General features: G+C 49.0%; 1 protein-coding gene across 2 annotated transcripts in view; it reads right to left on the bottom strand.

Moving 5' to 3' along the window:
- LOC144818446 (lysine-specific demethylase 4C-like) overlaps window positions 1–21,153 on the bottom strand; it is a 1,795,190-nt gene that overhangs the window by 498,838 nt on the left and 1,275,199 nt on the right. For both annotated transcript variants that reach the window (XM_078675868.1, XM_078675869.1), the window contains one exon: window positions 20,198–20,306. In XM_078675868.1, coding sequence (XP_078531994.1) covers window positions 20,198–20,306 — 109 coding nt within the window. The remainder of the gene's footprint in view (window positions 1–20,197; window positions 20,307–21,153) is intronic.

The raw sequence follows: 21,153 nt of genomic DNA, 5'->3' as shown, positions 1-21,153 counted from the left end.
GTCTTGCCCTGACTTCCTGTGGAATCTCCCTCCGAAGCCAAAAGGTTAAGTAGTCGGCGACGTGTTGGGAGGGGGTCCACTCGGGTGACAAGGGGTGTTTAATTAGGAGTGGGTCGAACATAGGGTCTCCAAAGGGGTCTAGTAGGGCTATGTTTTTCTCCGGGACCTTAAGTGTCCCCTCTGAGCTCCCCGTTCTTCTTTTTTGGTAGTCATCTTCATCGTAAAGAACGCAGAGATTCTAAAAAACCTAAGACATCCTCCGCCCTCTCACGCCCACGGGGTGGTGACAAGAATGGTGCCTCGGGCACCCCATTCGGGCAAGATGAAGGCCCAGAGCCCCCTATTAAAATTGATTCCGATGAAAACTCAGACCAAGAAATAGATCTATCCTATTCGTCTGATTTTAATACTGATGAAGATGAGACACAAAATAGAGGAACAGGGAGCTCTGATGGGACACCTAAGGTCCTAGATAAAAACATAGCCCTAATAGACCCATTTGGAGACCCTATGTTTGACCCACTTTTGATTAAACACCCTCTGTCCCCCGAGTGGGCTCCCTCCCAACATGTGGGAGAATACCTCTCATTCTGGTTATGAAAAGAGATCCCACAAGAGGTCAGGACAAGACGGTAATAAAGGAGATTTGCATAATATTAGCCTCCGTGTCCTTAATAAAATCCAGATTTTCTGCCCAGCAGGCTGTGAAAAATCTAAATTGTCCTGCAGAGACAGATATAGATAATTAAATAAATAAGGTAAATTTATAGTTAGACTGAGGACTCAGTCAGGGCTGCAAATTAGATTAAACATGAATGGTTGTATTACTGGAAGCTGAGAAAGACCAATTCTTCAATGTTTCAGAGCGGCCAATGATTTAGTGTATATGGGAATACATCGATCAACAGCTTATCAACTCAAGCTCATGTCTGAGTTATATTGCAGATAACGAAACAGTGTTGACAAATTTGAAACCATTCATCTGGTTACAATTCCTTGGTTGCAATATATCACAAGCTACCTAAGTAAGTGGCCCTGATGTTGCACAATACCTGGCACACTGTGTCTTGGTAATATAATTAGGAGTATTAAGACCCCGAGTCCAAGATTTGCAAGTGCAGGTCCTAACATTTGTAAACTACGACTGATTGTGCTGTTCCTAACATTTGCACACTACGGCTGATTGATAGGTGCAAGAGAGCGCTGTTTTAACTATTGATAAAAAATTCTTGAGGCCAATGCTGAAGCCTTAATTAGAAAGATGGGCAGAGATGATAGGGCCAAGATGAGTGAAAGCAGTGTCCTGTCAATCCATTGGACAAATTCTGAACCTGACTTTGTAATAAGAGACCCTCCTATTGGTGAAAGAGACCTAGGGTCTTAACAAGGTGAGGCATAAGGCTACCATAAGAAATCATGGAATCAGCTGCTCTCCCATGAATGCCTGAAAAATAAATAGCTCTCGATCTGCTGGTAGATTACTGGTGGCAGGGAACAAATCTCCTGGGCTTTTTCCTGCCTCACAAAGATATTTAACAGCCAGCCTACATACCTGAAGTGAAGACTGCTGCAAAGATTTTGACAGTCGAATTAAGGTTTATGGTTGCTATGGGAATGAGAAGGGATTTGTGGGTGGGAGTATTCAAACATCACAGGCATACCCTCAATGATGGTGAAATGGAGATGTAGGAAGAAGGGAATACAGTAGGCCATAACTTTGAAGGGAACATCATTTGGAGGGTCTGACCCAAGGGCCTAATTCGTAGTGAACAAAACTTGATTCTTGCTCTAGGCCTCCAAAACACATGACCCAATGCACATGTTAAGAACTGATTTGAATGTCTTTACCATAGAACTACCAGTAAACCATTTCGATACTTACACTCTTGACGTTTGTTTAAGTCAGCTGTAAAGTGCACACAAATGTCCCAAGTTGCCCACATGTGAAATTCCAAATGTGAGCCTGCAAAGAAATTGCTTCATTCACATTTGTAGCAACGTCTGTGAAGTGAGCCAAGGAAACAGTCCTAAAACTCTGTAGAGCAGGTCTAAATATAACACCACGTAAGCTTACTGTCAACTGTGCTTTGTCAAAGTTGGGCGTATGTGCCCAGTTCATAAATTTAGTATATAAATTATGCTCACACCCAAATTTAAAGAGAATAACATGAGCTTAGGTGGTTAGATACTAGAGACGCTGCTGCAAATTTACCGTTTTTAAAGACCTATTGGCAGGAAAGTCAATTTCATGGCATTTTAATTATTAGGGAAAAGAAACATCCTTAATCAAAAAGGGATTTTATTATATATCGTGCAATAGCAAATTTCACAAGTTGTCACTGTGTTCAGCCTTTTATGCAACAAATCTGTGCTGGTGGCCTTTATTCTTATCTTACAGTTAAGGCACCTGTGATTCAGAAGTTAAACGGTTTCTTTCATGCCTTTTTCCCCCTCAGTGTTTATTCCCCATGACATGAAGAGGTAGTGGGTAACCCAGTTCACCCTTGTAGGTATGGGCAATGAATAGTTCAAATAATTTAACTTAGCTAATAGACAAAATCCCATGTAGTATTTCCTCTTCTTGAACTATTCCCCATGACAGCATGAGTGAGCGCATCCCTTCAAGTGATGGTCACTCGCCTTACTTGTGGGGGTCGGGGGGTGCTTAGCCTATGCGCTTGTATGCCTATGACATTTTCACCACAGTTTGGGTAAACTTCAGACGTCCATTATCCAGGATGGTGGTGGTGGTGCTCCTGCTTGCCTGTTTTATGACGTAGGAGTCTACTGCTGTCTTGTCGTGTGCATGGCTCTTTTTCAGGAGCACTGTGGCAGCTTTACATATAACATGGGATCTTGCATTGAATGTTCTGTCTGTGCTAGAATCGTTTGCTGCTTTTGTTCTGTATAAGTAAGGGTAGCCTAGAAAAACATCCCTAAATGGTCTCCTTCCTTCATTTCTGGCATATATCCATACCAATCGAAGATGGAACCCTTAGTTTCCGGTTTTCTATCCTGATAGTGTAAACTGAATGGAACAGTCAGCCTTCACTGCACTGCGCACAGTAAGAGTGTTTTTTTTATTTTTTATTTTTTCTGGGCCATTGCTATTATTTTCAAATCTGGCATTTTGGGATGTGGAATTCCTTCAGGACTATTTGCTATTCAGTGTAGCCCTGGCCCAGAAATCTTACAAGCCCCTTTTACATCTTTAATTGTCTTCATCTTTACCAGAGAGAAGAAAAGTCAGAAGCCGAGAATTCCATGTCGTGTCCAACACTTAACAGGTTGTGATGCCAACATTTTCAATGCCTGCATGCCACCTCAGACTCCACGATTGATATGGTATATGGTAGTTGTCTTGTGAAGCAAAATGAACAAGTTACTTACCTTCAGTAGCACCTTATCTGGTAGACATGATTTAGTCGCAGATTCCTTACCTTTGAACTTCCAGGAGTCAGGTTGGATCTGAAAGATTTTTGATAGCAGTACCCTTGTGCGCCGGTAGGTGGCGTCAGTCGACTCAGCGGGACGTCGTTGGTGTCATGTATCCTGTCATCTTGATGTCCCCGTCGTCAATATAACCGCCACTCCGGCACGCTGACGTCAGTACTTTTTCTGACTTTCCACGCCAGAAGCGCAGACTCATGAAGTGGCTGATAGTGGAGTGTTAAAAAAAGACAACTAGGGACCGGAAAGGAAAAAGTCCACTAAAACCAATCCGCAGTGCAGGAAGGATGGGTGGGTGCGTAAGGAATCTACGGCTAGATCATGTCTCTACCAAATAAGGCGTTACTGAAGGTAAGTAACTTGGCCATCTGATAGAGACATCTAGCCGCAGATTCCTTGCCTTCGAACAGATACCCAAGCAATGCCATCCCCGGACGAGGGACTGCAGAAAGGTTTAGACCAGGAAGTCCTGAAAGACAGAGTGACCAAACAGGCCTTATCTGTGAATCTGTAAATCCAGGCAATAGTGTCTGGCAAACATGTGCAGCGATACCCACATGGCTGCTTGGCAGATATCTGAAACGGGAACACCACACTGGAGAGCCGTGGTGGCCGCTTTTGCCCTGGTGGAATGGGATCTAAGCCCTTCAGGAAGATCCTTCTTCGCTAAGATTTTGATACAGAGGATACCCCAGTGGGACATTGTCCTCTTTTGAACAGCACGCCCTTTCTTTGCACCTAAGCACCCTATAAAGAGTTGGTCATCAACCCGGAACTCTTTGGTTCAATCGAGATAGAACAATAATGCTCCTTTTGGGTCCTGATGAAGGAGACACTCTTCTTCCTTTGAAGGGTGCGGAGGTGCATAGAAAGTGGGTAGAGTAACCGACTGTCGCATATGAAAGGGTGTTACCACCTTAGGTGGAAAAGATGCCCTTGTACAGAGCACCACTTCATCTGGAAATCCCTTCAGGTAAGGAAGCTGTGATGACAGTGCCTGCAGTTCGCTCGCGCTCTCCTGGCAGAGGTTATTGCCACTAAGAAGGCTGTTTTGATGGTGAGAAGCGGTAGAGGGCAGTTGTGCAGTGGCTCAAACGGTGTACACATCACAAAGGTGAGAACCAAATTAAGTTCCCACTGAGGCATAATAAAGGGTGAAGGGGGGGACAAGAATCTCTGCACCAGAGGGGATTTGAAAAGAGAAGTCTGATGAGGCAGCCGAAGAATAGTGAAAAGGCCCGAAAGATTGCCCTTCAAGGTGCCCACAGCAGTGCCCTGCTGGGCCAAGGAAAGTATGAACAGGAGGACATCAGATAAAGATGCAGATAGAGGATCAATAAACCGTTCAGTACAATATTTACAAAATTTGGACCATCGGCAGGCATATACCGACTTCGTGGAGGGACGCCTGCCTGCCAAAATAACCTCACAGTCTTCAGGAGGAAGGTCAACAGCTGTCAGCTGTCGCCACTCGACCTGTCGTGGATCGGTTCGGGAGGAGAACCCTTCCCTGCTGCTGCAACAGGAGTTCTACCTGAAGGGGCAGCCTGATCTGAGGATCGATGCTCATTGCCAGAAGCTCAGGATACCAGACTCTCCATGCCCAGTCCAGACCACAAAAATGAATTGTGCCCGGTCGCTCCTGATGTTCTTGAGCACTCTGGGTAGGAGTAGTATGGGAAGAAAGGCGTACGGGAGGCCGGAGCTCCACTCACGACTACAAGCGTCGCCGAGCAAGAGTCGCCTTGGAACCTCCAGCGTGTAAAACTGCTGACATAGCACATTCTCTACGGAGGTGAACAGATCTAACCAAGGCTCTCCCACCACTGAAGGAGTCCTTGCGTCAAATTCGGATGGATCTGCTAGGCACCTCAGGCTAAGTTAACCCACTCTGGCTTTCAGAGAACCGGCCAGATGCTGAACCACCAGGGTAATGCCCAGCTGTTCAAGCCAGTGCAGAGACGCAAGGCCTCTTGACACCGGGTCCATGACCCCATCCCGCCTTGCTTGTTGCAGTACCACATTGTGGTCGTGTTGTCCGTGAACACATGAACTTGCCTCCCCTTGGTGGGGAAAAAGGCTTTTAGTGCCAGCCTGATCGCCCAAAGCTCCAACAGGTTTATGAAGAGCCGGTCCTCTGCCGAAGACCAGAGTCCTCTGATCTCCATCTCTTCAAGATGGCCTCCCCATCCCAGAAGGGACGCATCCATCACTACTGTGAGGTCTGGATAGGGAAGGGAGAGGATCTGCCTCTGACTATTGCAGCTTGTAAGCCACCACTGCAGTTATTTCGCAGTGCCCTCCGAAATCTGTAACAGGTTTGTGAGATTTCCCTGATGCTGCGCCCATTGGAACTTCAGGTCCCATTGCAGAGCCCGCATGTGCCATCTGGCATGCTCTACAAGAAGGATGCAAGAGGCCATGAGGCCTCAGTCTCCTTCTCACCGAAATCCAGGATATGTGTGAAATATCGGTAGAATAGCCTGAATGTCCTGGACTCGCCACTTGGAGGGATAAGCCCGAAGCTGCACTGTGTCCAGAACTGCTCCAATCAAGGGGAGTGTCTGAGAGGGAGTCAGGTGTGACTTTGGCATGTTGATAGTGAACCTCAGCGAGTGGAAGAGGTTAGCCATAGTAAGGAGATGGGAGACAACTGCTTGGGACGAGCCCACCTTCAACAACCAGTCATCGAGCTAGGGGAAGACTGGAACCCCTGATCTCAGAGAATGAATGGTTTCCCTAGGGGACATTATAAGATTCTTACACAGGAGTTGGTTCCCACAATGGTAAAAGAGTGGAAAAATGGTGAATGGGTGGAGGCCACTCAATGTTAAGAGGCAGACTTGCTGGCCTACCTGCAACTGGAGAAAGATCCATTATTATGCAGCTCTTAAAAGGCCAGAAAATGTCTCATTTTTAATGCAAAATATGAAGATCTGGCAGACAAACTGGCCAAGCTACTCCACAAACCAATACACAGATATCAACTAGGATTAGTGAAGGGGAATAAAACATATGACAACACAAGAAGGTTTGATCACCTTGTAAAGCAAGAATAAAATAAAAAAGGCTCTGATTGTGCTAGATGCTGAAAAGACTTTTGGGTGGATGAGTTGAGCCTTCACGCAAGAAGTGATTTAGAAGGTTGCAATGGGGAGACTCTTTGTGAGAATGGTCATTGCCTCCTATCAATCACTCAAAGCCAGGGTCAAGGTGAATGGGGTGCAGTCAAAATGTTTCGGATTACTTTGAGGGAAGAGAAGGGGGTTCCATTCCCATTAACAAGATTCTGGTATTGATGTTACATCAACTCTGGACAATATAAAGCACGATGTCTGGAGACACAGAACAACACATATTGCTATGTACACATGGCATAATGCCATGGTGTCACTACTCTCCATTCCTCTGTTGAAGGTGCTACGAGACAATGGCACAGTCTCATAAGATAGCCTGTTGCAAACCAAGCTAGACCAGGGGGGGGGGGAACACACTTCAGACCTTGACACCTTTTAGAATATTGCACATTTTGGCAAAATACTTATGGTCTACATAATACCTCAAAAGAGAAGTCTTATGAGGCAACTATATCCCCGTTAAGTCAGGCCATCCAGTAAGGAGTATGCAGATGGAAACACTTGTAAATTTCCTAGATGGTAACTTATCCACTCTAAAACTTAATGTAGTCCCAAAATGTCCGGATTTGTTCGAGGCTTACAATAAAAAAATACATGTTCCAATAGATTCAAAGAAGCATGAATGCTGATGTATGGTAAAGGAGGACCTCAAAGCAGTCCACTAGAATTTTAAGACATAAAAAAGCTACACAACTTAGAGTGAAGATGGACACATAGTGAATGCAGTTCTATACTGGGCAGACATAAATAAAGCAGTAGTTGGCAAGCATTTCAGGGATGTGAATTGGTTGCTCAAACATAAAAATATGACAAAAAGAAATACATTAAGTGTTTGAACGGGAACTATACAGGACCTGTTCATGGGTGACAAATCAGGTCTTTCAATAATTGCAAACATTCTAGAATAGAAAAGATACTTTGAGGTGCGAAACAAACAATAACTAGAAAGCCAGCAACAAGAGAGGAAACAAACTTTGAAAAGAAGAGCTCTAAATTTACTTGAAATAGAGACCCGGTGTCCACCCTATGTAAACGTCTCACTACACCAATGTTGAAGGTGAAAAGGCTGCATATAGTTAATTGAGAAACTGACATGGGAAAGGAGGTGTCACAGAACAGATGGGAAAACCTTCTAAAGCCATCACTAAATCTAATATATCAATCTGACAGAAGGGGTCAACCATGAAAGTGATGTCAGGATTGTACCCAACCCCTGACAAATTAAGTAACATTTTCCTCTCAGTATCAGTTCTATGCTGGAGGAATTGTAGGGAGAGAGGGGATCCACTCAACATTTGCTGTTCATGCTGTCAAACTACGAACCAATTGTAAGGAAGTCCCAGTGGCGATTAGAAGGATTGTGGGTTTACATTTTCAAACAGACCCTGAGAAAGTGATCCTGTACCTCAGTCCCCTCGGTTGGGACAGGACACAAGGAAGGGATAGGCCCCTAATGCACAAGTTACTTAACCTTCGGTAACAATATATCTGTAAGAAACATAAGTAGTGATAGATTCTATGTCAGGACCGGAGGCCAGGATTAAGCTCATCTTTCTTCACTTTAATCATAGCAGCCATTCAAAGATAAACAAAATAAACCACCATTCCCATGAACCATAGGGAATAATAGCACAAGAACAATACAGTGTCCATGGATAGACAGTCTTCCACCAATGCATCAATCACAGGGCTCCTGGGAGTATGTAGTCCTCTGTTACTCTCCACTCCTCCTCTTTCTTTGCTGCTTGCGGCCAGATAAGTGCTTCTTTTTTCCTCTCCTCACCACTTATGGGCATTTGTGTTGTGCTATTTTATGAGAGTATACTTTTGTGTCTGCCTTGCGGTAGTGTGCGCCAGCACTCCGCTTGATTTTATTGCTGTTGTGACCTTTGAGCTGTGGTATGGTTCACGCTTGGCGGTGTTACGCGGCGCCTGCCTCTTCGGCTCTTCTTTGTTCACAGATCCGTGTTTCGCTGACTAAGTTGCCTTGTTGCTTTTGCGAGGTAACGGCTACTCGGGTTCCCCGCGCTGAGCCGTGGGAGCGCTATCACTCCCTAACGGTGATTACTGTGGTGCTGGCTCGCGGCGCTCCCTCCCGCTGCAGGAGGGCACCTGTGCGCGTTCCTCGCTCGATGTGCGTCTCCCGGCATTCCGCACGTTCCTTTGCCAGAGACACATCACCGATTCGAGCCGTTGCCGGTCTGTATGCTTGAGTGGTCTGTTACTGCCGTGAGGCAGTACATTTCTTGGTTTAACGCCCCCACGAACACTCGCGCATCAACGCAAGTCTGTCCCTGCCATTAAGCAGAGTTATCTCAGTGCTTTTTCCGCCTCGGGGTCCGTATTAATTTAGGCCTTCATCACGCTCTCTAGGAGAGTCCGTATTGGGACATTGATCTTGGCAGGCTCCCCTTTGTTTTCACTGCACCAGGGCCGATTGTCCCAGGGTTTTATACCCAAGTTTAACGCGAGCACTGCCCGCACCTGATTTAGGCTGATACCCAGCCCTCCGTATTGTGAGGTCACCCCTCTATTCTATTTCCCACTTACCTGTGTGACGCTCCGCCTTCCTGGTAGCATGGCAGCATATAATGACAAACCTTATCAGGATGATCAGTGGGAGGGGGATCCCCTCACTGCCCTTCAATGGGATGAGGATTTCTATGATGCTGTAGACGAGTCTATCCACAAGGTGGTGGGGCAGGCCATGGTGCCACTAGAGGATCGCCTGTCTCGCAGAATTGAGCAGCCTTGTGAGAAACTGGCCAAGGCGGCGCAGGCTCTCCCCGCTTCCTCGCCCAGTGCCAGCACCACCCCCGCCGAGTCTCAACCTCCATCGGCTAAATGCCCTAGGGACTCCGAAGTGGACAGGGATGCTTTTGACCGCCTTAAACGGGCATTCCTAGCGAGCAATCCCAAGCCAGTGACACCCCCTTCGCCAGGGGACGCGGACGATGAGGCTAGCCCGTCCCGGGCGCCCGGCCCATCTGGACCCCGTTCCCGACACTCAATCTGTGTGCAGACATGCTAGACCCTGAAGATGTCCTACACCCCCGCTCCTCTGACTGGGACCCCTCAGAGAAAGTGGCCCAGTACGTCGCCAGCTGAATCCGCCGGCCGTTAGAGGCCACAGCAAGAAACTGTCTCAGGGCAGAATGCCCCCGACCTTCCCTTTGCGGGGATAGTGGCGGCTACCCCGGAGATTGACCCCCATATGGTGAAGTTTCTCTAGACGTTTGTTCAGGACCCCAAGAGGGGTATTGACAGGTCTTGGAGCGCGTGTCAGGACAAGCTCCTCGTTGCCCTGGGCCCCATTACAAAAATATTAGATATGGCGGAGGAGGCCAAAGAGTAAGGCTCCCTGATATCCCCTGATAATCTCTCGTCCTGGGCCCAACGTGTGGTGGTTTTTTTAGGAAACGCCAACTGCGAGCTTTCCACGGAAAGGCGTCGCAGTTTATTGATCAAGGTAGACCAAAAAACCCGGGGAGTTGGCCGGCTCAGAGGCGGGGCCCGTGGCTCAGGGAGGTCTCTTTGAAGAGCCCTTCATCAAGGAGCTGGGGAGATTTGTAAATACGTTCACCTCCGTAGACAGGGCCCAGTCCTCCATTAGGAAGGTCTTCTGTCCTCTGGTTTTAAGGGGGGGCCGGACAAGGCAGGGGTCACTCGTCCGGCAGTCCAAATCAGGGCAGAGGGCAAGGCTCTGGTAATGGCAACTACCAAGACCAAGACAGATTCGGAAACTTCTATCCGACCTAAGGACATCGAGGAAAAGGCAGAGGTGGCCGATGGAAAGGCAGAGGTGGCCGAGGGAAAGGCAGAGGTGGCCGAGGCACTAGAGCTTCCAATTCTTCCGGAGAGTGTTCTCCCTTCTTCCCTTCTAAAAGTGGGGGGCCGCCTGGTGCGTTTTTTTCCAGGCCTGGACTTCTGTCACCCGGGACGCTTGGGTGTTGCAAACCGTCCAAAGGTTTCATTTAGAGCTCGACCAGGAGGTCTTCTTGTTGCTCGACAAGGAGGCGATCTTGGAGGCGCTCCCTCATCCCTGAGGTTTTCTCAGCAATTTGTTCTTGGTGGACAAATCGGACGGGACAAAACAACCGGTTATAAACCTTCGGGAGTTCAATGGGTGACTCATGTATCGCCACTTCAAGATGGAGGGAATCCATCTATTGCGCGACCTCCTCAGACCCAACGAATGGATGGCGCGCCTCGACCTCAGGGACGCCCACCTCACGATACCCATCTTCCCTCCTCACAGGCGGTTTCTGCAGTTTCCCTGGTGGGACAAGGTGTACGAATTCACCACTCTTCCGATCAGTCTTTCCTCCGTACCTTGGTGTTTCACCAAGGTTCTCCGGCCAGTGATCGAGCGCCTGAGGTCGTCCGGGATGCGTTTGATAGTCTACCTGGACGATATCCTGATCATGGCACAGTGCCCCCAGGCCTTATCTCTTCAGTTGGCGATTACCCTCCTTCAGAGCCTGGGCTTCATTATCAACTAAGCGAAATCCACTCCGGTTCCGGCTCAGAAGGTGGAATTCCTGGGTTTCATGGTCGACTCGGTGGCATCCACCCTCAGCCTTCCGTCTCAGAAGATGACAAACATCCACCACGAAATCAGTAGAGCTCTGGTTCAACCCAACCTGTCTCCGCATCAGGTCGCCCGGATAGTAGGCCTTCTATCGGCCTCCATCTATGCCATCTTTCCAGGCCCGTGCATTACAGGGCCCTCCAGCGCCTCAAGGCTCGCCACCTTCGCCAGGGTCTTTCCTACTCTCAGAAGGTCATCCTCTCGGCAGAGGCCAGAGAGGAACTCCAGTGGTGGCTTGCCAATATGGAAGCCTGAAATGGGCGGGCGATCTTCGGTTCCACGCCTGATATCGTTATCGAGTCTGACGCCAGTAGGTCTGGCTGGGGCGTACGGTGTGGGGAGTTCACTACAGGAGGTGTGTGGTCTCCTCAGGAGCAGCGGCTCCACATCAACTGTTTAGAGCTCTTAGCGGGCTCCTTCGTGACCAGGTGTTGAACCAGGGACTTGGTCGGGTCTTGCGTTCTTCTCAAGATAGACAACATATCGGCGGTCGCTTACGTCAACCATCACGGTGGTATGGTACCCGATCGCGGACTCTATCCGACTTGGCAGTGAACTTCTGGCAGTACTGCCTGGATCACCACGTCTCGGTAACTGCGGAATACCTCCCAGGTCGGGACAAGCAGGTTGCGGATTTTCACTCGAGGCATTTACAGGACGTAAGCCTGTAGAAGCTACATCCGGGTGTGTTTACGGACCTCAAGCATCTCTGGGGCCCGTTTTCGGTGGGCCTCTTTGCCTCCCGTTTAGATTTCCAGCTTCCCGGGTTCTTCAGCTGGAAGCTGAATCCTCTGGCGACCAGCACATATGCATTTCTCCAGAACTGGAGGGAGGAGGCGGGTTACGCATTTCCCCCATTCGCCATGCTGACCAGGGTCTTGGCCCAAGTGTGTCGTCAGAAGGCAGATGTGGTACTGATACCCCCGATTTGGATGTTTCAAGCGTGTTTTCCGGTTATTCTGGAACTTTCAGGGGATTTTCCAATCCTACACCCCCACTTCCCGACTCTTCTCCTCAATCCCGACGGAGCTCCTCATCCACTAATCGCTCAGGGGTCCCTGGCCCTGATGGCGTGGTGGATTACCGGGGATGATGGGCGGTCCCGGGCCTTTCGGGAGCAGCTGAGAAGTTCATGTCGAAAACCTGGGCAGATAGTACAGTATGCGAAGGGCTCTTGTTCCCGTGGCAGCAGATGGGACTTCGATCCTTAATTTTTTGGCCACCTTGGCGGAGGAATGGTTTGCCTATAGAACCATTAATACCTTTCGGTCGGCCATCTCTGCTGGTCATTCCTTGTCGGATGCTTCCCCGGTAGATGAGCATCCTTCGGTCTGTCGCCTCCTTCGGGGCATTCACCTCTCGCTGCCTCCGGAACCTCACTATTCCCAGTTGTGGGATGTCAATCAGGTCTTGAACCTGTTTCTGTCATGGCAACCAAACCGTTTCCTGTCCAGGAGGGAACTTTCGGCCAAGCTGGCCATGCTTCTCTGCCTTTTTTTGTGTACGCGAGTTTCGGACATCCGAGCTTAGGACATCTCCGGCCGGATCTTCTCCCCCCTCCACGGTCACCTTCACGATCTGGAGGCGGACAACTTCCATTTCATACCCGGTCTTTCCAGATTCTCCGAAACTCTGTGTTGTGTCTTGCCTCAAGGCTTACGAGGAGATGTCTGAGGAATTGTGTCCTCCTGGGGAGCGTCAATTGCTTATCACCCTCAAGAAGCCCCATAAGACGGTCTCCTCCCCCACGATAGCCCATTTGGGTGTGGTGGGTCATGACGGAGGCTGGGATCGATTTTATGGCCTTTTCGTGCCAATACTACTATGGTCCTCAGAAGCTTGTTTCCAGTCCAGGGAAGGCATGGCTTGGCAGTTCGGGCTGGACTGTTCCCATGAGGCACAGGGTCAGACTGATTTGCATATGGCCATGTCTGAACTGGGGTGGCAGAGTGGGCTAAAGAACTGTGATGGATTAAACCCAGATCTGTTGACTGGGTGTGAGCGTTTGATTGGTTCAGATGCTCCGTCCATCACCACCCCCTTTTGTACCGCTTAATTCTACTAGGGGGCCATGGGCTCTAAAGCATTTACCCTGGGAGCTCGCCTGGAAGACATTCAATGCGGCAGACTGGTCTTCGGACTCCACCTTTAAACGGTTCTATTTTAAGCCAATGCTTGATATGGCACACTTGGTGGTTAGTAAGCTTTAAACGGGCATAATCCTCACCTCCGGTCCTGACATAGAATGAAAAATTTCCTAGCTAACGTAACAGAAAGTTTCAATTTTATGAAGGACACGGAGGCGAGGATTATCCCACCCAGGGTATCAGTTGCGTTGTTACTTCCCGCCCTCGTACTGGGGTAAGTAACTGGTTATCAGGCTTCTTGAAGTTCTCTTGAGTAAGCATGGTACATTATGGTGTCTTCTTTCCCCTGTAGGGTTAAACCTTAGCCACTACAATCGCTTATAATGTGCCTCTTTTTCTGTAGGCGACTGTGGCAAACAAGATTCGTGAGGATCTGCGACTGGCTGGCCTAGAGCAACGAAAGAGGAGGAGGAGTGGAGAGTAACAGAGGACTACATACTCCCAGGAGCCCTGTGATTGGTGCATTGAAGGAGGACTGTCTATCCATGGACACACTGTTGTTCTTGTGTTATTATTCCCTATGGTTCAGGGAATGGTGGTTTGCATTTGAATGGCTGCTACGATTAAAGTAAAGAAAGATAAGCATAACTCTCGACTCCGAGTCCTAAATAGAATTGAAACTTTCCGTTACGTTAGCTAAGAAATGTTTCATTCCTTACCTTAGAATTACCCCCAGGGGTCAGACTGGATCCGGAGAGTTTTCGTCAGCAGTAACCCTGCGCATCGGTAGGCGTCGTCATGCGGCTCCGCATGCATCGTTGTCACCGAGATTATGTCACTGGAGCTACTTAGATATGCCCACGCGCGCTGACATCAGTTCTGTACACGACTTTCCGCACCAGGAACGCAGAGCCATGCAAGAAACTGACCACTAATGCCATGAAACTAGGGACCTGAAAAGGATGACCTTAACCCTAGAAATCAGTTCGCAGAACGGGGAGGATGGGTGGGACGGTAAGGAATCTATCACTACTAATGTTTCTTAAAGATATGTTGTTACCGAAGGTAAGTAACTTGTGCATCTGAAAGAAACACGTAATGATATATTCCTTACCTTAGAATAGATACCCCAGCAATACCAACCCCAGTGGTGGGTCTGCGAACCAAGATCACACCAGAAAGTCCTGGAGAACAAAACGACCAAAGAAGCGGTCTCTTCGGACTTGGCTGTCCAGGCAGTAATGCTTGGTAAACGTGTGCAGCGAGGCCCACGTAGCTGCCTGCCAGATGTCATGCAAGGGAACTCCCTGTCCCAAATCAGTAGGGGCTTCCATCGCCCTGGTAGAAAGGGTGTGCAGCCCCACCGGAGGCTCTTTTTTAGCCAAATAATAACAAGCCTTTATGCACAGAATGACCCACTGAGATGGTCTCCTTGTGACGGCCCGACATTTCTTGGCGCCCACATAGCCAACAAAGAGCAGGTCATCCACCCGGATCTGTTGTGTGCGGTTCAGATAGAATGAGAGCGCACGTTTTGGGTCCAGACGGTGGAGCCTTTGTTCCTCTTTCGAGGGATGCAGAGGCAGAAAGAAAGTGGGTAAAGTGATGGTCAGCCCCATGTGAAAGGCAGTGACAACCTTTGGCAGAAAAGATGGACAAGTCCTTAGAACAACTTTGTCCGGATGGACAGAGAGAAAAGGAGGTTTAGAAGAAAGAGCCTGGAGCTCACTATCTTTTCTGGCAGAGGTGATGGCAACCAGGAAAGCAGTCTTTAAAGTGAGAAGACAAAGAGGACAGTTGTGAAGTGGCTCAAAGGGAGCACATATCAGATATGCCAGAACCAGGTTTAAGTTCCACTGAGGCATTATGAAAGGAACAGGAGGGAAAAGATGAGTAATGCCTTTTAAGGATCTATTTACAACAGGGGACTTGAATATGGAAGGCTGATCCGGAACGCCCTAATAAGGCTGAAATGACTAAGAGATAGCCCTTAATAGTGTCCAGAGCAGAGCCCTGCTGGGCCAAATAAAGGAGAAATAGAAGGACCTCTGGAAGAGGGGCAGAAAGGGGATCCACAGCCGTTGCTATTCACTATGCCACAAACTTATTCCACCTGCAGGGGTATACCATCTTAGTGGAGGGATGCCTGGCTGCCAAGATTACATCACAAACTTGGGGATGCAGGTCAAAAGACATCAACTGCTGGCCCTCAATCTCCACGCAAGGAGGTGGAGGCTGGACAGGTTGGGGTGGAGGACCGTCCCCAGCTGTTGCAACAGAAGAGCCTCCCGAAGAGGCAGTGGGATCGGGGGATCGATAGCCATGCTTAGTAGCTCGGGATACCATACTCTTAGAGCCCAGTCTGCAGCCACAACAATGACTTGGGCCCGGTCGTGCTTGATCTTCTTCAGCACTCCGGGTAGATGTGGTATACTGGGAAAGGTGTAGAGTAGACCACAACTTAACTCGCAATGAAAAGCGCCGCCTAGAGAGTGCTGCCTTGGAAATTCCAACGCGCAGAACTGATGACATTGCGCGTTCTCTTCGGTGGCAAATAGATCTAACCGAGGCTCTCCCTACTGCTGAAAGAGACCTTGCGCCACGTCCGAGTTTAGACAGAATTCGTGATCAATCATGCACCGGTGGCTGAGTTCGTCCACCCTGGCGTTCAGACAACCTGCCAGGTGTTGAACCACCAGGGAAATGCCCTGATGTTCCAGCCATGTCAAGAGGCGTCGAGCCTCCTGACAAAGGGTCTACGACCCCACCCCGCCCTGTTTGTTGCAGTACCACATGGCGGTGTTGTTGTCTGTGAACACCTGCGCCACTCTCCCCTTGACAGAGGGAAGGAATGCCTTCAGTGGAAGCTGGATCGCCTGAAGCTCCAGAAGGTTGATATGGAGGCGGGACTCCGCCGGAGACCAGAGTCCTCTGATTTCCGCCTCTCCCAGGTGGCCGCCCCATCCTAGAAGGGACGCGTCTGTCACAACTTTGTGTTCTGGTTGGGGAAGGGAGAGGGATCTGCCATTGACCCAATCGCGATCCGTGAGCCACTACTGCAATTGCCGTGCAGTGCCCTCCGAGATCTGGACGTGATAGGACAGGTTGCCCTGATGTTGTGCCCACTGGAAGTTCAGGTCCCACTGCAGAGCCCGCATATGCCATCTGGCATGATCCACTAGCAGGATGCAGGAAGCCATCAGGCCCAGTAGCCCGAGGGTCATCCTGGCCGAAAACCGGATAGAGGCTGAAAGGTCGGAATCATAGCCTGAATATCCCGGACTCGCTGCTTAGGAGGATAAATCCGAAACTGTGCCTAGTCCAGAACCGCTCCGATGAAGAGGAGCTTCTGAGAGGGAATCAGGTGCGATTTCGGCACATTGATGGAAAACCCCAGCAAATGCAGGAGTTTGGCGGTAGTCTGGAGGTGGGAAACAACTGCCTGGGGCGAGCCCGCCTCCAACAGCCAGTCGTCCAGATTGGGGAAGACTGAAATCCCTGATCTGCGCAGATGAGCTGCGACCACCGCCATCACTTTTGTGAACACCTGAGGGGCGCTGGTAAGGCCAAAGGGGAACACGGTAAACTGAAAGTGCTCGTGGCCTACCGTGAACCGCAGGTAACGCCGGTGGGTCGGCAGGACGGGGATGTGAAAATATGCGTCCTGCAAGTCCAACGCTACAAACCAGTCTCCAGGTTTAAGGGCAGACAAGACCTGAACTAGCGTCAACATCTTGAACGTATCCTTCCGGAGGAAGCGGTTGACGTTCCTGAGGTCCAAGATAGGACGCAGGCCCTTGTGCTTCTTGAGGACCAGAAAGTAGTGGGAACAACCACGACGACCTACTTCTGGCCCAGGAACACGCTCAATGGCCCCCTTGGCCAGAAGGGCCGTGACTTCCTGCTGAGGAAGCGCAAGATGGTCCCCCGACATGCGGTGGTACTGAGGTGGCATGGCTGGAGGGGTAGTCTCGAAGGGGAGGGAGTAGCCCTTTCGGACAATTTGCAGCATCCACTTGTCCGACGTGATGTTGTGCCAGTGGGGGAGACGATGGCGAATTCTGCCGCCCACTGGCGTTTGATGGGCCTGAAAGTTTGGACTAGGAAGGCTTTGCAGTGGATGCTGCGGGGTGGAGATGGACTGCCCCGCCCACTGGTCCCCAGAACCACCTCAACGGTTCATACGTCCTCGGCCGTGCTGAGGTTGTTGCTGTGCAGGCCTATGCCTCTGAAATGAACATGTTGGGCCACCCTTTCCGTGGCTCAAAGGAGCAAAAAGCAGAAGACGGAGGAGGCTGACTGGCCGACAGGCCCAAGGACTTGGTGGTAGCCTCGGAGTCCTTAAAGTGCTCCAATGCACTGTCTGCCTTATTGCCAAAGAGGCGAATGCAATCAAAGGGCATGTCCATCAGATTGTTCTGGACAACCCCTGAGAAGCCAGTTGTGGCACCGAAGCGCCACCGTAGTGAAAATAGCCCTGCCCAGCGAGTCGGCGGTATCAAGCCCGCAACGGATGGTGAACTTAGCTGTGTCTCTCCCAGCAGCAATAGCTTGGGAGAGTACTGTCTGGGCCTCCTCCGGACAGTTAGGCAGCACCTGCACAACCACGTCCCACACAGAGTGGGAATAACGGCCCAAGAGGCATGCAGTGTTCACTGACCGCAGCCCTAAGATGGCAGATGAAAACAGCGTCTTGCCAGGCTGCTCCAGCTTCTTGTACTCTCTTTCCGAAGGGGCGGTAGGGAATGCGCTCTGGGAAGCAGAGCCTTGGACAACCAAGCTCTCAGGAGTGGGGTGTTGGGAGAGAACGAGGGGGTCACCCGGAGCCAGGCAATGGCATCAGGCCACATTCCTGTCCACAGGAGCCCCCGTGTTGGGCTTGGACCAGGTGCTAGAAAGAACGTCAGAAAGGGCCTCATTGAAAGGCAGCAGTGTCTCCGCAGAGGTAGCCACCGGCTGAAGCACTTCTGTCAGGAGGTTAGTCCTGTCGGCCACTGAGGGAGTTCGAAGTGGAGGGCCTCGGCCGTCCTACGCAACACCACTGCGTAACTTGCTCCCTCCTCCGTAGCCACGGAAGGAGGAGACTGCATGCCATGGTCAGGGGAGGTGCCAACACCACTGGCATCCTCAAATCCTCTACCCAGTCCGGATCATAACCACACTGTCGTGTAAGAGGGTCCTCGAGTCCCTCCCAGTCCTCCGAAATCTGTGAAACAGGCTGAAAATAAGGAGGACAGACATAGGGGTTAAAAGGCCCCATTGGAATCGGCGGCGAGCGATGTTGTTCCAGCGCTGTGTCCGGGTCAGGGCTGAAACCGGGGTCGATGTCGGCGGGGCCCGAAGGTGCACCAGCGGGGCCAGATGGCCCAAAGAGTTGGGCCATGGCAGCAAGAAATTCTTGCAACTGAGCAGGCGTCGCCGACGGACCCTGGAAGGGCGGGTAGGCCGGCAGTGACGTGGCTGCCTCCACCGGAGCCCCAGGGATGGCACCACCACCACCCTCAGCCGCGACGGGAAGAAGAGGAGCGGCAACGCTTCTTCGACTTCTTATTGGAATGCTTCGACTTACCTGACTCGAGTGCGAAGACTTCGATCGAGACGAACGATGGAGACGGCTCCGCAACCGGTCCCTCAACCTCCCTCGGGACTGGGACCTTGAGCGGCGCAGAGCCGACTGCCAGACTTGTAGCAACTTTTGGGACCGCTCCCGCAAAGTCTTTGGTGCCATAGCCCGGCAGTCGGGGAACGACTTGGGGTCGTGGTCGCACCTCAGGCAGTAGAGACACGCGCAGTGCGGGTCCATCACCGACATCATGCGGTGCCATTCCCTGCAGTTTTTGAAGCAGGGCATCCCTACGACATCAGGAGTCGATCGACTCGAAGAATTGAGACAAAAAGGCCTAGAAAAACACAGTCAAAAAGTGACTGGGGGTGCTTGCTCTTCCCGGATTTGCGCTTGCTGGCGCAAAAAAATAAACCACTGACGTCATCGCGCATGGGCGCATCTAAGTAGCTCCACTGACGTCATCTCGGCGAAAACAATGCCAACATCTCACGTGGAGCCGCATGATGATGCCTACAGATGCGCAGGAGTACTGCTGGCGAAAACTTTCCGGATCCAGTCTGAAGCCTGGGGATAATTATAAGAAAAGGAATCTATCACTACGTGTTTCTTTCAGATTTTCTAATTACTACTTGTGGCTAAAATAATAATAGCTCAATTTTGAGAATAAACACATTCCTCAACATTATGAATGTACAACAGAAGTATGTAAGAAAATCTAGAAATCGAAAGACAGTCACCACATTTAGTAGAAGACAGAGGATTTCCTAATGGTATGCCTTCTAGCACAGTGCTACTTAGATACAGACCATTATGACGTTAAGTGCCCCCACAGATTGAAGGTGTTTTGATTATTTGCCTGGACAAAAAGGCAAGAATTGCTGAGAAAAGAAGGAGAAATTATACAGCAAGGGTGGAAACCTGGCAGAATGGAGTTCGCATTGGTCAACTGTACAGAAACAAGGTGGCACCTTTAGAAGTAGCAGAGGATGAGAAAGGGCGGATGACTGAAGCAATTGTTTGTTACACCGTAAGCATTACTCAAATGTTTGGGAACTGATGCAAAATATTTTATGGTCAAACGTACTTCCTAAAATGAGAAAAGCTTTGTTAAAAGTGATTTAAAAAAAAAAAGAAAAGTCAAACATCTTAACATAAAAGTATGATTACTTGAGGAAATTAATGTGGTATAATATAGACTCACAAACCTTGGCCAGTGCTCGGATGCATGAACGAACCAACTGATAAAATAAAAGTCAAGAAATGAAAGCTGACAGATTTCCGGAACTTCATTTGTGTAGCCCGACAATAGGCTACTAGTGCTAGCGAGCTTAACTTGTAAAACAGAATAAATGACTTTTGTACTCACCAGTTTATATCTCTCCTGATCTATCCGGCTAATGTCTATTAAAGTCCTTTCAGCAACATTAATAAACCGTACTTCTGGATGCGTAACTGCGCACATTACATGTGCCCACCTATGAAATGACAGAGTGAAAATATTTACTGGGTGCTTTGATCGTAGCTTCTGTTTATATAGGACTTTGTTTTGAATAGCGACAATTGAAAAGTGAAATCACACTTTTGCCCACCCTCGCTTTTGTTAGTCCCCACTTGATAGATTTGCACGAAACTTGCCCAGAAGAATCCAAGTTGGATGCACTTTTTTGGGGAAAGCTTTTTGCAATTTTCAACAAAACAACACTTATCCAGAAAACAAAATGAATCCTTTCCTCTGGAAACTCTGATGATTGAACCATAACTACACTGGTGCTACTGCCACCAGTATAATGTAATTTATAATATATGCCCGACACGTGTGCTACAACGTAAGCTATAAGGCCATACTGCTTAATTAAGAATATTCATGAAATATTTTGCTAATGGCATCTTGGTTACATTCTCTAGAATATACTCGGTCATTGCAGAACATGACATACATAAGTCACGACATATTCAACAAAATTAACTGCGGTTTCTTCAAAAGTCAGTGCTACACCTTCAAAGATACAATAGAATGCTAGATGCTATTCAAACAGATTTACTAAAATAAAAAAACTATCTTAAAAAAATAATTCGAGCAAATAATGAAATAATTGTTATTGTATTCAAAGATGATTACAAACATTACAAGGCAAAAGTGTGAAAACATATTTTCTCGTGAACACAAAATGGATACTAAGCAATTAAATATATGCTAAATTGTTACAAATAAAATCGCTCAACATAACTCGAACATAACTTAAAAATGAACACACCTACTTTAAAAAGATAAAATAGCAAACTCGCACAGCAGCACACATGACTAGACTAACAATGTAGATC

Source organism: Lissotriton helveticus, chromosome 2_1 (assembly GCF_964261635.1).
Source record: "Lissotriton helveticus chromosome 2_1, aLisHel1.1, whole genome shotgun sequence".
Lineage (NCBI taxonomy): Eukaryota > Metazoa > Chordata > Amphibia > Caudata > Salamandridae > Lissotriton > Lissotriton helveticus.
This window is presented reverse-complemented; position numbering and strand designations above follow the sequence as displayed.